Raw genomic sequence first — 16,882 nt, 5'->3', positions numbered from 1 at the left:
TACCAAAAAGTGTATATCCTAAACAGATCCTCAATATACTGTAGAATGATTGTGGGCACTTAAAAAAACACTGCTGGAAAATTTTGCATAGTACCAAAATAAGGCAAATTTAATCTTTTCCTCATCCATTTATATTAGCCTTAGGGCCATCCCAATGCATGAACATCAACTTCTGGAATTTTCAACCACAGGCCCAGATATCTGGTTAGGGAACTCTGAGATTGAATCCACACACAGAGGTTTCCAGATTGAAGACTTGCATTATGTGAGGAATGCATGTACAGTGATGATTGCAAGGACAGGACTCAACAAGAAATGTTCTTGTGGTTAACTCTTAAAGGCCATGTCATTCAATCTTTCCCTTCCCCAGTGCTGTTCTGTGAGAGGGCTTGAGACTCCCCTCCCTGCAAAATCAGATGTAAAATAGCCTTTTCTTACTGACCTTGAAATTGCAAATAGATGCCATGAATATTATCCACTGAATATAAGACAATGCTGGGTTGGCCTACCTAGCTTAAGAGTCTGTTGTCACAAAGGCCAGACAGATGCTTTTGAGAAACCAACTCCATGTTTTCCAGGAGCTGGTGGGCCACACTGCTTTCACCACTGCAAATAAGATGTATAGAATGGATAAATTCCATTAACTTTACTTCCCTTTAAATGACTTTAAATTCATAGCTATCATCCCAAATATTGTACATGTAATAGTCTGATAATTCACTATCTGAATAAGTACTTCTTTGGGCTCACCCTTAATTTCTCATTGATTCACTTACAGTTTTATGTACTTTGAGATGGAAAAATTCTTCACCTAAACCACATTCTCCACACTATGCAAGAAGAAAAAACCCCACAAGCAATCATGATGATGTACTAGAGAAATTTCATAGAGTGATACAGAAAATCTGTATCTGTTTTATATATGAAAAGTGATTTGTTTGTTTTTACCCACAGAGTTAACACAGTTGGCAATCAAGGAGAAAACCTTCTTGACCAGAATTTTCCAATTATGGAATGATTTATTCAGAAAGATTCACCTGGTCCTTAAGTCTCGTTTTTGCAGTTATCAGTCTTTGCTATCAGTATTTTTAGTTTTCCCAGAAAATCCTTTGACCTAAACACTTTGATCTAAGCTACTAAAAATATCAGGCGCAAAAATTGATGAGAGGGGGGGGGGGACTTAGAAAAATCGGGAAAAAGAATACCTTTGAGCAAATTGGTAACTTGAAAAATTGTCATTTTAATAGTTCATTTTAATAGTTTTAGAGACTGGAAATTTTTGTGGCTTTTTTTTTTACAAATTGATCTTCTACAAATGATAAATGACTTTTGAATAAATCCTGATGTTTTTTCTTATATCCACTCCTGTTCTATTGAGTGAGGTCAGTCACACAGTCCTTGGGTTTGTGAGCCGCCCTGAGTCCCTCAGGGAACAGGGTGGCATATAAATAAAATAAACCTTCAAAGGCCCTTTTAGCTTATCCAGTACTCTGCAGCTAACCAGGGAAAATGAGAACTTCCTTGTAAGATTAAAAGAGTAATGGCTGAAACTGCCAACTCTGTTTCAAGCCTTAAACAAGCAGCTCACCCCTTCATTCAATTTATCGGAACATCAGGAAATGTGTACATCAGGAAAGGGAAACTTTGAGCAGAAAAATGTGTTAGTAATCAGGAAACTGTCTTAAGAGAGTAGCATCATCCAGAAGGATTGTAATCAGCCATGACCAAATAAGGGAAGGGATCGGAAGATGGAAGTGTCACTTTTCCAGCTTCTAATATGTTGAAACTACATGTCTGAAAGGAAGGTTCTTACTAATCAAGATAGTTCATAATTTGTATGTAGATGCGCATAATGAACCTTTTGGATACTATGATTTTTTCATCATTCTTCTGAATATGTGTTCCCATGCCCATTAAAATGAAACCGGACTGTATGTTACTTTCAGGAGCATATTCCTCAGTGATAAAGTTTTAATGGGAAACACAGCTGCATAGGAGAAGGAAATGCAGAGGAGAATGTGCATATGCTATCCAGGGAATTTAATCAGATATGAACTGATAGAAAGTTATTTTTGTATCTTAGAGCAAAGAGGTTTAAAAACAGGCACAAGAAGAAACTATTTAACTCATTTTGTGTTCTGAAACTAAAAGGTAAAACATATAGAGTAAAAAAAAAGATTAAATTAGTTTGATGTGGGCACTTGGTAAATGCAGGTGTTTCTTGAATGTGCTAGGAGAGTTTCCAATCTTCTCTACTGGCAAAAGAAATCAAGCACTGGCTGATCTGTGGAATAGAAGCTGCCTTGGGAATTGATACAATCCTTCTTAAATGCTCTCTTTCACCCTCATAAATCTAAGCAGCTTCTCTGATTATTACTGAGCTGAGTATGATGAAACAGAGAGGAAGAGAATTGAAACATAAGAGGTGGAAATCAGAAGAGTTTGATGTAGTGGTTAAAATAATTGAGCTAGAAATTGGAAGATAGTGAATTAGAATTTTGTCTTAGGCATGAATCCAACTAGGTGACTTTGGGCCAGATACTATCTCTCAACCCTAGGATAGGGCAATGGTAAACCATGTCTGAAAAATATTGGGTAGAAAGTATTCAGTTTAAATACTGAATAAAGAACTTTATGATTCTTCGCCTGTAGCAATGAAGACTTGCTTTTCCTCTACGTCATCCACATAAAATAATTGGTTTGTATCATAATTAAAAGGGATGGTTAATGGCTGATGGTAAGTAACAAACATTATAAGACATCTACTGAAAAAAAATCAAAGGAAAGTTATTTGACTGAGATCTGTGCAATTATAGGTCAATCTCCAAAATTTAATTTCTTGGAAAAGTGACCAAAAAGATGGTGGCCTTGCAGGTTCAGAGAGAGCCAGGATAAAGTACAATAATACAATAGCAGAGTTGGAAGGGACCTTGGAGGTCTTCTAGTCCAACCCTTGCCTAGGCAGGAAATCCTATACCGTTTCAGACAAATGGCTATCCAACATCTTCTTAAAGACTTCTGGAGGCAAGCTGTTCCATTGATTAATTGTTCTGTCAGGAAATTTCTCCTCAGTTCTAAGTTGCTTCAATCTTGATTAGTTTCCACCCATTGCTTCTTGTTCTATCCTCAGGTGCCTTGGAAAATAGTTTGACTCCCTCTTCTTTGTGGCAACCCCTGAGATATTGGAACACTGCTATCATATCTCCCCTAGTCCTTCTTTCTATTTAACTAAACATACCCAGTTCCTGCAACCGTTCTTCATATGTTTTAGTCTCCGGTCCCCTAATCATCTTTGTTGCTCTTCTCTGTACTCTTTTTAGAGTCTCCACATCTTTTCTACAAGTGTGGCCTTACCAAGGCATTATAAAGTGGTATTAACACTTCACCTGATCTTGATTCTATCCCTCTGTTTATGCAGCCTAGAACTGTGTTGCCTTTTTTGGCAGCTGCTGCACACTGCTGGCTTATATTTAAATGGTTGTCCACTAGGACTCCAAGATCCCTTTCACAGTTACTACTGTTGAGCAAGGTACCATCTATACCGTACCTGTGCACTTCGTTTTTGTTGCCTAAATGTAGAACCTTACTCTGTTCACCATTGAATTTAATTTTATTAGATAGTGCCCAATGTTCAAGTTTGTCAAGATCCTTCTGTATCTTTAGCCTATCTTCTGGAGTGTTGGCTATTCCTGCCAGCTTGGTGTCATCTGCAAATTTGATGAGTTCTCCATTTATTCCCTCATCCAAATGATGATGAAAATGTTGAAGAGTACTGGGCCCAAAACAGAGCCTTGCGGTACTCCACTGTATACTTCCTTCCACGTAGATGCAGTTCCATTGAGGACTACACATTGAGTGTGGTTGGTCAGCCAGTTACAAATCCATCTGGTGGTGATGCTGTCTAACCCACATTCTTATACTTTATCTTGTAGTAGGTTATGGTCTACCTTATCAAATGCCTTACTGAAGTCCAGGTAAACTATATCGATGGCATTCCTCTGGTCCACTAATTTTGTCACATTATCAAAGAATGCAATAAGATGATCTGTTTTTGACAAACCCATGTTGGCTTTTGGCTATTACTTTGTTTGCTTCTAGGTGTTCGCTAATTCGTTGCTTGATTATCTTTTCCAGAATCTTTCCTGGTATTGAGGTCAGGCTGATAGGTCTGTAGTTTCCTGGATCTGTTTTTTCCCCCCTTTTTTGAAGATGGGAACCACATCAGCTCTTTTCCAGTCCTCTGGTAGTTCCCTGGTGCTCCAGGATCTCTGAAAGATATAGTTCAGTGGTTCTGAGATCTCATCTGCCAGTTCCTTCAGAACCCTGGGGTGTAATTCATCCGGTCCTGGTGATTTGAACTCGTCTAGGGTAGATAGGTGCTCACTTACCATTTTCTTTCCTATTTCAATTTGTGTTCCTAATCTGATTTTTGTGGTGCTGTTTTTGATAGGTTGGACTTGTTTTTAACATGTTGGAAGAAGCTTTTTTGTTATTTTTTACTTTTGTGGCAAGCCTTTCTTCATTGTGAGCCCTAGCTTTCCTCACTTTATCTTTACATGCTCAGGCTATTTGCTGATATTTTGCCTTAGTTATGTCCCCCCATTTCCACTTTTTATACTTATCTTTTTTGTCTTTCAATTTGTCAGAGTGTTATTTATGCAGCCATGCTGGTTTCTTTTGGGAGCTGTTATTTTTCTTCTTCATTGGTATTGTGCTAGACTGGGCTTTTGTAATCTCATATTTCAAAATTTCCCAAGCTTCTTGAGTTGTTTTCCCCTTCTCATCCATGGAATTTTTCCCAAGCTCTAAGTTTATTGAAATTAGCTCTCTTAAAGTCCAAGACTCTAGTTTCACTTTATTCTAAAGTGCTGAACTTGCTTTGTCTAGTGGTTGACCTATGCTAGAAAATGGATACTAGAAATGCAGCCTACTAGTTTTCCTAAATCTGAAGGGCTCCATTAACCTTAACCTTCAGGGAGGACCCTGTTGCATCTTGTGCCCTTCTTTCCCCTCTTTCTTAATTTTAAATTAATTTTAGTGTTATTATTTATTACTTTAATGTTTTACATTATAGCTTTTATTGATTGTAAGCTGCCTAGAGTCACCTCTAGATAAGATGGACTTGCATACAAGTTTAATAAATAAATAAAGCTCATAGACACTTTTCATGTTACTGACTATAATACCATTCCAACTGTTCTGTGAATTTAGGCAGTCATTCAGGCAGTCTTTTGCAATGGTTCCAGAAGTTTACTGATTAAAGATTATTGTTTTGCCCCAGATCATTTATGGTATCACAAAGAGATCAGGTTTTGTCTCCTGTGCTATACAGCTTTTTAAGGAGATTGCTGGGAATGGTAGTTCAAATTTTATAATGAGGTGCCATCAATATGTTAATAATGTTCAGCTTCAATTTGAAAACTGTTTTCAAACCCCAGAAAAACAATTATTATATGTAAATTATATTGAATTTAAATTCAAATTTAAATAAAGGGAGAAATATAAAATTAGATCCAGAAAAGACATAAATTCTGTTGGTCACTAGGAAATAAGCAATATGTTTTGTACAGTTGTTTTTACTCTGAAAGTGCACAATCACAGCCTATGAATACTTCTTCATCTCTACAGCCACTACAGATTTGCAGATGGAACGATGCGGAATAATTTCACATAATTATGCCTACCGTACCAGCAGTGACCTTTCCTTAACTGGTCAGGGTGTGTGAGAGTTATTCATGCTTTGACAACATCCTGTATTTATGTACGTGCATTTAGTCCAGAAGCAGTAGCTGGTGAAAATGCAGCATTCTGTTTGCTAACTCATGCAAATTACAAGGTGTAGGAGGATGTGTGTGTTTTACACACATAGTTTCTACTAAAAAAAAAAATCCATGCTGGAGATGTTGCTTGATGAAAAGAGTTAATGATTACTACTCTCCCTGACTTTTCTGCCTGTCATTTCTCATATCACAGTTTATTATAGATTATAAAAACATGAGAGAGAAGAACTGCAGTCCACTGCTAGAATTCCAGTTGGAAAACTGCATCAACCCCAAACTTCTGTATGCATGATGTAGCTGAAAAAGTGAAACAGCTTATAGCAGGGGTATCAAACTCGCATTGTCACAGCACCATCACATGATGTATTGAACTTTTTTCCCCTTCACTAAACTGGGTGTGGTAGTGGCCAGCATATGACGCATCTGGCCCCCTGGCCAGGAGTTTGACAGCCCTGGCTTAAAGCAAGAGAAAGCACTATTCAAACCAAAATAAGCTTCTATTTTCAACTGTCTCTTTAAAAAGTCTTAACTAGGCTGCTGCAGGTGGTTCTTCTGCCCTACAGAGAAATAGGACCTTCCAAGTGCTGAAGAAAGTCCTGAAGTAATCTTTTCATGCAAACAAAGTGTTCTGAGGTTGACTTACTGATTGGGAATCTTTTTCTGTTCCACACTATTCCAAACTGAGCTTCTAGCTTCTAAGGTCCTGTTTCATCTTGTGATCCTGGGCGGCCCTGAAATATATTCAAGTCATGGCCCCAAGGAGACAAGCGAAGGGTTCTTGAAAAATTACATTAAATGGGACTTTTAAAAAATATTACTTTCATTCTTCCAGATGTAGTTTATGTACCCTTGACATCACAGCTTTCCTGTTCTTAAGCTACTACTATTTTTAATACCATGAACATAAATACTATTCTAATGATTAAATAAGTGCCACTACAGTAATGACAACAATGATGAAGAATCATTTTTCCTTACAGGTAAATGTCGTTGCCAATAAAATGCCATTTCATTAAAAATGAATAAACAAAACAAAAAAAAATGGAAAAACAAACCCTGCACTAATTGTCAAGCAATTATTGGGTGCAGTTTAAGGCACTGGTAAAGGTACAGGTTCCCCTTGCACATATGTTCTAGTTGTTTCTGACTCTAGTGGGTGGTGCTCATCTCCGTTTCAAAGCCAAAGAGCCAGCGCTGTCCAAAGACGTCTCCATGGTCATGTGGCCGGTATGACTAAACACCAAAGGCACATGGAACACTGTTACTTCCCACCACAGGTGATTCCTATTTTTCTACTTGCATTTTTACATGCTTTAGAACTGCTAGGTTGGCAGAAGCTGGGACAAGTAACGGGAGCTCACTCAGTTACACTACACGGCACTAGGGATTCAAACTGCCGAACTTTCTGATCGACAAGCTCAATGCCTTAGCCACTGAGCCACTGTGTCTTAGGCACTGGTACTGATATTGAAGTTTAACTTAAGGTCTGACCACCCGAGGAACCACTGCTTCCATTATGAATCTGCCTCACCAAGATCTACAGAAGAGCCCTTTCTAAACATGCTTCCACTGTCCAATGTTTGCTTACCTGGCAGATGGGAGATGACTTTCTCTTTTACTACTCCCAGACTGGAATACATACATCCTAAGGGTGTTCTTGAATCCCCACTTTTCCTTTAAAAAGTCTAGAAAAATGTACCTTTTGATTGACTTTGATTATAATTTTAGTTTTTTGGGTTCTTTATTTTACAGAATCATAGTTGGAAGGGATGATTTAGGTCTGCGAGTTCAATCTATTTTCAGTGTAAGAACCTGTATTAAAGTATACCAGCAGATGGCTGTTTAATCTCTGCTTGAATATGCCAATGAAAGGGAGCCTAACATCTAATGTAAGGGATTTTTTTTCTAACATTCATTTGGAATCTGTCTTCTTCTAACTGAAACCTGTGCCTGCTCAATAGTACAAGAGAGAATATGCTGTGATTTTGATGTGACATCCTTCTCAGTATATCTGAAAAATACTTATTATCCGGCCCTCCATTGTAATTTCTCAAGGTTAAACATATTCGGTTCTTTTTATTTTTCTTCACAGAATTTAGTTTTTTGTCCTCCCATCATCCTTATCGCCCTTTTCTGATCCTGTTTTAATTTTTTCTGAATACTTAAATCAAATCATACATAGTATGTGATTATGAAGTGGAATGATTACTTCCTAAACTTATACCGTACAATTGTATTTGTCTTTTTAGCATTTGCCCCACACTGCTGGCTTATCTTGTTTGCAGCCAATTACTTTCCCCCCCATTAAGTACAAACACCAAGCCATATACTCCCTTTTCAGTACTTGGATATTTGATTTTTTTTCCTTCCATGAAGAACTCTATATTTATCTGATAAAATTCATTGTTATTTTTGGTCTTTTTTAATGCTACAAAGATTATTTTTATTTTTATCTTCTAGGACAGAGTTCCCCAATGTTTTCGGCTTTGCGGACTGGCGGGGGTGGTGGTTTCTCTGGGGGAATAACAGACAAGTACACACACTCACAGCGCCATTTGTATGAGTGGCATGCATGCACGCCTGCCACTCACACAAATGAGGATATGCCATGCACTTGACAGCCATTTCTGTGGCCTGGTTGTAATCCTCTCACGGCCAATTAGTGGGTTGTGGCCCACAGGTTGGGGACCATTCTAGAATATTAAAAATCCCATCCTATTTTGTATCATTTGATAAACATTTCTTCTATTTTTAAAACCAAAATAATTAATAAAAATATTTAAACATAGTCTATTGAGGACAGGTCCTTGTGGAAGCACACCCAAAACGTTTTCCCTGTTTGATGAAAACCACAGATATTCTCTAAGAGCTATACATTTATACAAGACAGGCTATTCCTTTATTATAGTCACCCTATATTATGTCTAATGCATTCCATGTTTTTTTTAGAAAGTTAATAGATGAAAAATTAAAATAATTTTGCAAGATTTGTTCTTGACAAACTGAAACACTTATTTGATAATGCTATTTTCAGTGTTTAATGTTTCCAATACATTTTTCTCCAGAATCTTTCTAGGCATTGTTGTTGAACTATTGCCCTGTAGCTCATGGGTCTTCCCACCTTTTTTTTTTTTAAGACAGGGATATTGGTTGGGTTTTAATCACTGGGCTTTCCGTAGTTCTCCAGAATTCAGATAATTTAGTTTAGCTCAGTACAATAAAAAAGTAAACATCTGAGCAATCTCCCCTTACTGAAAATGTTCCTTGATGGAACTCTAATCAGTAACTCCAATTGCTTCACCATCTCCCTGAGAAAAAATGGGAACAATCTGAATGTAAAAATATTCATGCTTTGCTGTGGTTTGTATATAGCAAGAACATCAAGAATGACAGAAATCCCCCTCCACCCGCCAACTAGGTACAAAACACACGGTCGCTTAGCCTTATAATTTGTTTTAAGGGAAATAAGCTGTCAACTCACAAGGAGGCCAAATGTCAGCTTGTAGCGAAGTAAAAAAAAGTGGGAGAGTTAATCTCACATAAGAAATGAAGATTATTCTACCACTGAACATTTAATTGGAGGTTGACAGAAGAACATGAATATTTGCCTCCACAGGAAAAATGATATAAGAGTTAGGCTCAGAGGTTTAGTTTTAGAGGATCTGTAATGCAGGAAGTCAGTAAGATTAAGATATAAAAATATCATTATTATTGGCAAGCTTATCTCATTTTTTAAGGGAGACTGTGCTAATCCAATGTATCTAGAGGGCAAAAGGTAGAAAGGATCATGCTTGACACAGGCACCTCCTTTAGGAAGTCAGAGAAAGCCTGTTCTCAGTTGCTGGCATTTCTTTTTTTAAAGAGTTCACTTAAAGTGCTGGCTAGATATGTCTGAATCTCGTCGGAACTGAAAAGCAACCACAGGAGTTTGGTGTTTTGTAACCAATGAAAGAGCTGATGAATATGCAAAGAAGAGAAAAGGTGCAGTGGAGCTTCTTGAGGACATAAAACATTCAACAAAGCAGAAGTGAATCTCTTGAAATTAGATAGCAAGAAACATGGGCTGAAAACCATATTAGCAAAGGAACACTCCTTACCTGATCCACCTGGCTTAGATACTAAAATTGAAAATGTTGGCTGTGCTAATCTTTGATTGACAACAGAACTCTAAGCCTTGATGGACACCAGGACTCTTCCTATCTAGGCAGGAAGAGATACAAGGATGTTCTCATCCAGCATTTCCTATTCTTTTAATCTTTTAAACACTCATCTATGCCAAGATTTTAAAATCAAGGGTGTGTATTTAATGCCAATCTTTCAAAGAATACAAATCTTCAACCACATCCTAAGGACATACCAAGAGCTCATGGGTATTGTCTAATACCACGTTATATTATTTCTAATCAATCCCACATACCAGACTAGATAAAAAGAGCTGTATGTGTGTCTACATAATAAAGTTAACTTGAAATACAGTTTCTGAATGAAATAAATTTTCCTATCACTATATAATCTCAGTTTCCAAGACATAAAACAGGAACCAGGGAAGCAGTCTGGGAGTAAGCAGTTAAAAATTTATATGATGAGTGAAATGATCATTTTTTAAAAAAAAAATCCATTTGCTTCCCTCAGTTATTCTGAAATAGCCTCTGGCTTTCTTACAAGCAGAAAAAAAGCTAGAATAGTTAAAACCAAAGGAATACTTAGTCTGATATTCAATTTCTCGCAGAGGCCAAATATTTATTTTTGGCCATTTTAAAAGAAGATTCTGAAGGTAACCAGACTTTCCAACCTTTTAAATCCACCAGAAAGTAGAGTGGTGGCCCTGGTTTAAGCTGAATGGAAATTATGGGTGCTAGATATCTGGAAGGCTGCGATTTGATTTTATATTTTTTCCAAATGCATCTGGTCTGGAACAAATACTTAACTAGTAGAGAAAACATGAATATTTTTTAAAAAAGAAAAAAACCCCAAAACTTTTCAAATTGCCTAATTTCTAATTTTGTCTGTTGACACTTTTCACATGTGAATTTAATCACCTTGTCCCAAGTATTGATTCATACTAGTTCCTCAGCAAATTATGGTTTCCAAAGTCCACCATCAAGGAAATATCACCTGCATTTCCAGGAAATTTACAACATTATTCCCAAACTGGATGGATAAATATTTCCATGATTTTCAATCAACAGATTATGAATTATGGTATTTCTGGTGAAACATACCATGTTGTACAAGGTTGGTTTACAGGAATAGGAAGTTTAGAGTTTATCTGAGACCTATGCTTCCTATTGTTTTATGACACAAAATGTGGAGTGCTGTGCCTAGTGTTTTATTATGTTTTATAAGTGGGCACTAATAATCTACTTGCAAGTAGCTCAGTAACAGTGACCATGACATGGCATAATATTTTAGGTGATATGCCAGCATTTACCAACATTCAACAATTATTCTCAAAAGCACACTTTGTTCTTGTGTGATTTTCAGAGTCTGTGGAGGCTGCAAGAGTGTGGTCTTGCACAGCCTCCAGAAGTTGCGTGAGAGAGCCATGCTCTCATGCAGCCTCCAGATCCTCTAAAAACACAAAACAATGGGTGTACTTTTGCTTTTCAAAGGCTTTTTTTCCCCATCCACAAAAAACCCTGCAGAGGCCATGGAAGAGCATCCTCTGAAACCATTTCAAGATGGAAGGCTTTATATGACCTGGAGCTGCCTTTGTGTAACCTAAGCCACAGCAACATATATAATTCTCAAATGATGTACAGCAGAAAAGAAGTATATGATTAGAATAAATCACTATTTAAAGCTCACAGCCCAATACATATCTACAATATCCAGTAAAATCACATACTTGCATTTTTTTGACTTTGCGTTTCCCAAAAATACAGGATAGGTCATCTTCACTTCGTGAAGAGAGATCTTTTCCTGGATAGAATTGCAGGAAAAAACAAAACAATTTATTGCTTTCTTATAGAATAAAGTTAGATCAATGCTCTTGAAGAAGAAAATTATATTTTCTCTGTTTGATTCATTTCAATGAGGCTTAAAACAGAAAAAATTCTCCTAGATGTTGTTGGAGGAAACACTGAAAAATTGCTTCAAGTAAAAGCTGCAATGTGCATCAAAACCAACTGCATTCAATATCCTACAGGTACCAACACAATGCCTCAGCTTCAAATTTAACCCTTTCTATGCTACTCATTCTCCATAAATATTCTAATTCTTAACAATATTTTGATACATTTAAATATATTTTTTCAGGTGGTTATTGTACTGATCTCATTAGAAACATTTTAATGAATTTTTTCATGTAACAGGTTTCATTTACTAGTAGTTTCATTTGAATTTACCTTTGGCAAATTTCACATAGTGAACACGTTTTTTAGAGATCTTGGATTTTTCTTCAAGGTTAAAAGTTTTCTTTTTATTTTTGTAAGTAGATTCTAGAATACAAAAAGAAAATTACATGAGGCCAAAATCTATAGTCCTCCTGACATACTAAATTCCAATGTAGAACATCCCCTTGGTATTTCTTGTTTTCCCTGTGCATCTTTACGGATTCTTACAATAACAATAGCTTGCTCCCAGCTTCTACTCTTAAAGTGAGTTTCTCAAATTATAAGTCTTGCTTCAAGTTCCAGCAGTGGATAACATGTGTAAGAGATTTGTGTTCTTCTTGGCCCTGTTGCCAATCAGCCAGATAATGGACAATTCAGTTTTTCTTTAGATTACTATAAAAAGGAAGAACATGTGCTGAAGAACGGCAGCTTTTTCTCTGTCTGTCATGATGTGAGATGTTCTTTCAGGCTTCAGAAATGTGTGTGAATGGGCACTAAGATCAAAGGCAATTCAAATATTAAAAGCCAAATTCAGATGAAAAGTGATCTTGATGTAAAGAAGGTCTGCATCAAAATGAGGATCTCAAAAGGATCATTCCTCCAGACTACAAGCAACTACAAGCATCACTCTTTTGGTAAAACTATAAACAGGATGTGAGAGTAATGCCTCCTCATCCAAAGTTCATAACCCCAATCCCACAAAATTTGAACATTCGGCAAGTCTGATAGGATAGGAGATGGCTTTGATTTCACATGCTTGCTCTCAAACAGCAATAGTGACCTCATGTGGCCAACATACTGTAATTTTATATTAAGATTTTCAATACCAGTTACTCTCAAAATTGAATCATGTTACCTGGGTCATCTTGTGTATAATTGTTATTCAACTCTGCCAAAAGCTGGTTGAAATCATCTTGGTGAGCAATCCAGTTATCCTGCACCCAACACACAAACCAAATGATTACAATCTAAACTGATCAGGAATGAGGGAAAGATGACAAAAAGGGCATGCCTCCTCTACGCTCTACTGATTCAAATTTAGACCACCAAATCAGTTGTCATAAATTTGAGTTTGATATACAAACCATGATCTATACTCCCCAATAAACAAGAAGAGTCATAATTCACTACATTCTACACATCCTTGATGTGATATAGCAGCCTCCAGAAGCTTTGGGGTTTAGCAGTTCAGAGAACTAAGAGCAGCACTTGGAACTAAAGCTTGCAATGATGATTTGATGGCTAAATATAAACTATATTTATAATTTTATACATCGTACAAATTGTAGCACTTCCATTTCAACGTTGATTTAATGTGTGAACTGAACAGTTTGCACTAAAATTATCAACATTCTAAATCATTATAAGCAGCCAACTAATTAAGTCCCACATGAAAATATTTATGTCAAACCAAACAAAAATGCATTGTATTTACTTTCTGTGTTTCCAAATCAAATAAACCTTACATCTGCTAAATTTGTAGACCTGATTCTATTTCTGTAAAACCTAATACAAATCCTGATGTGTGTGTGTGTGTGTGTGTGTGTGTGTGTGTGTAAATGTGCTTCAGCTACAAGTCTGTGTAGCCACAATTCTATTACCTCCACTTACCTCTTGGCTCACAGATGCTCCCAATCCCAATGTGTTGTTCTTCACCTGAACCTTAATATGCTCTGTGCTGCCTTGTTCTTGAGCGCCAAGCCCCTGGTGGAAACAAATGAGAAACAGATCTGTCTTGGAGAACTTCAATTGTTGTAGTGTGTAGAAGGGCATCTATTTTTCATTGTGTTGCATTTTTTTCAATCTAGTTATTCTCAACAGGTTGAAATAATTAGAAAACAAAACAAACCTCATACATACTACAACTAGCAATCAGAAATCAACCATTCATACTTGCAGAGAAAGGGAAGAGAGTCCCTGAGGTTGCTCCTTTTGTACGAGATGGAAGGTTTCTCTTACTAATCTGAAAACTCTTGAGGTATAACTTCTCAATGATTCTTGATTCTTAGGCAACAAATGGGTCTAAAAGGTGCTTCTGCTTGCATCAGCTTTGCACTCATTAGGCAGTACAAATATAAGAATTTAACTGGGACAACTTTCCTGTAATGAAAGTCCAAGTTGAGGCACATCTTCAAGATTTAACAACTGGATTCAGCATAGTTGCTTCAGGAAATTTATCAAGAATCCTTATGCCAAGGGAAATCAGTTTGCATTAAACTCTAGATTTTATTTAAAAAGTAATTTGTTCCAGATCCCTGTTAGGAAGGCCAAGGAGGCATATGATCCTCATTTAATTTCTTATTCTGGCAACTTTTACAATACTTATTTTATTTTATAAACATTTTATTCTCTAATGAACCTTGAAAATACCAAAGAAAACTTAAGCAACTATTTTCAACCATACAAATTTACCTTGCCTTTTGACCATCCCATTTTTTCCAACATCTTCTGGCCAAATTTTGATTCATCTTTACTCCAAGTACTGTTCCGGGGATCCACAGACCATTTCAGTTTGTGACGTGCTACAAGAGAAAATGAAGTGAAATCTAGTGATATTTTCAAAAGTGAAATAGGAAGGCTTTCTTCTTCACAATTAGTGCTTCTCCTAACCAAAGTACTTTTTCTGTAAAGATTTTTAAAGAACATTTTAAGGAATGAGTACACTGGGAATCTCAAAAATCAAGCAGGATGATTGACAAATCATTTTAAACATTTTACGGACAAATGCTTAATGAGCTAATATCATATTCAAGTCTGCCATTTTGTAGTAATTTTGTGACTCTCTATGTTCACAATTCATTTGCAGCATTCCTTAAATCTGTTCAGAGAAAGGAAAAATGATTGATGAAGAATAAGGAACAGGAAATAAGAATTGCTGCTGATAAATAGTAATAATTGAAATGTATATTATGGTTCTGATCTCAAACACTAATTCAGTGTTGACTAACTTAGCATTTTTATTTATTTATACAATTTATATGCTGTCTATCTCTTTATTGAGATATTAGGCATCTTACAAAATATAAAAAGATAATTTGGAAACAATTAAATTAACATGGAATAGAAATTAAAAATCAAGAGGATGAATGGCATAGGGGTGGGGTGTTCTTTGTACTACATCAGCCACTCCCAGTGTAGGACCCCAGGCCAGTTGGAAATGTCAGTTTTTAAGATCCTTCTGGAAGGCCAAAAGGTTGGGGTGGATCTTATTTCCGGCAGCAGAAATTTCAAAAAGGTGGGAGCCTTTTCTCCTGGATGTCAACATTTCCAAAGGGTGGGAAACCTTTTCTCCTGGATGTCACCAGCCAAAATTTATTGGCAGTTGGCGTCTGTAGCAAGCCTCTTTTGCTGGAGTGGGTGGGATGGCCAATCCCATTGGGGTGAGATGACTCTTCAGATACCTTCTTTGATTCCAGATATTGCATTGACTAATATCGCAGCACTGCCCACTTGTTTACTGATAAATCTGACAACAGCATTTAATGTGAGTTTCTCTCTAGTTTCCTCTATAATCCCCTCGAAGTACTTTTTATGGCTTCCTCAAACTCAAGCCTTTTAAAATGTTTGTTGGGTACTTAGAAGCAAGTTACAACGTTAAAGCTTCCCTCACTCCTATCTCAATATTGTTTCTAACGCCTCTGATACCTTTTTTTTAGGGGGGGGGCAGCCTAAGCACTTGAAGTGGTTTTAAAAAGGATTTGCTTAAACGCACAGCAGAGGAATCTACATTACGTTCTGTAGCTATGAAAATCTAGACGGCCATTAAATGAAGCAAAGATGGAAATAACTCTGTGCCGTAACCTAGCCGTCCTACGGGCAGGAATACCGCTTTAGATCTTCGCAGAAGATGGAACAGGGTTGAAAGCGACCTTGGAGGTCTTTTAGTCCAACCCCCCCTCAAAAAACCCCCAAAGATTTGGAGACTGAATGCTTTTAAAACCTAGAGGGAGAAAAAAATATATCGAAGCAGCTGGCATTCTCATGCGTTGCTTATGGGCATCATATATCTGCCTAATCGTCCTATACTGGATCTTGGCTGGACAGAGGTTTCAATGTCACTTTATCATAGCTCCTCTATCCAAATCACAGACCCGTCATAATGATCCCTGGCATAAACGAAGCGCGGGAGGGGGTTGCCAGTTTTGCCTTCATACCTCGCGCTATTTTCTACCTGCTCCGTTTCAACCGGCTTCATACTCACGTTCCGCCAGCATCGCCATCTTGCGGGAAAAGAGGGGACCTTTCCCTACTTCGGGCGCGCAACGACGTCCGCGACCGCCGCTTTATAGGCGTCCAACCTAAATGCCCGCTAAAAGAAGGCGAAGAAAAGAAAAAGCGAGAGGACTTTTCGTAAAAAGATAATTCCGGTAGGTAAATCCGAAGGAGTGGCCAAAAAACCCCAAAAGCAATGTTTATTCCAGGGATCCCCAAACTTGGCAACTTTAAGACTTGTGGACTTCAACTCCCAGAATTCTCCAGCCAGCTGCTGAAGAATTCTCCTAGAATTCTGGGAGTTGAAGTCCACAAGTCTTAAAGTTGCCAAGTTTGGGGACCTTTGGTTTGTTCCTTCTTTGATTAGGCCGCAGAACAGATGATCTCAACCCAAGACTATATTAAGATCTCTAATTTTCCCTGTAATTGATATCGAAAGGTGCAACTTCCCGATGTTGAAATCCACATAAGGACAAGTCCGCTATTTGTGCCTTTGAAGTTCCCAAGCAAGAGAAGCTTTCGATCGTTTGTACATCTGCAATCTTTGAAATACCA

At 37.3% G+C, this 16,882-nt stretch overlaps 1 protein-coding gene across 2 annotated transcripts in view; it reads right to left on the bottom strand.

Annotated features, from left to right (window-relative positions):
• The window catches only part of PINX1 (PIN2 (TERF1) interacting telomerase inhibitor 1), a 36,406-nt gene extending 20,050 nt beyond the window's left edge, over positions 1-16,356 (bottom strand). Inside the window, exons 1-6 of one of the 2 annotated variants that reach the window (XM_032215988.1) lie at positions 16,317-16,356; positions 14,528-14,637; positions 13,727-13,819; positions 12,972-13,050; positions 12,128-12,220; positions 11,629-11,702 (exon numbers count right to left, since the gene is read on the bottom strand). In XM_032215988.1, the coding sequence (XP_032071879.1) occupies positions 11,629-11,702; positions 12,128-12,220; positions 12,972-13,050; positions 13,727-13,819; positions 14,528-14,637; positions 16,317-16,335 (468 nt within the window). In that variant the 5' untranslated portion in view covers positions 16,336-16,356. Of the gene's footprint in view, positions 1-11,628; positions 11,703-12,127; positions 12,221-12,971; positions 13,051-13,726; positions 13,820-14,527; positions 14,638-16,269 lie in introns of both variants that reach the window. The other variant, XM_032215989.1, reaches the window with a different exon arrangement.
• Positions 16,357-16,882: the final 526 nt, after the last annotated feature.

Source organism: Thamnophis elegans, chromosome 4 (assembly GCF_009769535.1).
Source record: "Thamnophis elegans isolate rThaEle1 chromosome 4, rThaEle1.pri, whole genome shotgun sequence".
Classification (NCBI taxonomy): domain Eukaryota; kingdom Metazoa; phylum Chordata; class Lepidosauria; order Squamata; family Colubridae; genus Thamnophis; species Thamnophis elegans.
Note: the sequence above shows the minus strand (reverse complement) of the source record. Positions and strands in the feature narration are given on the sequence as shown.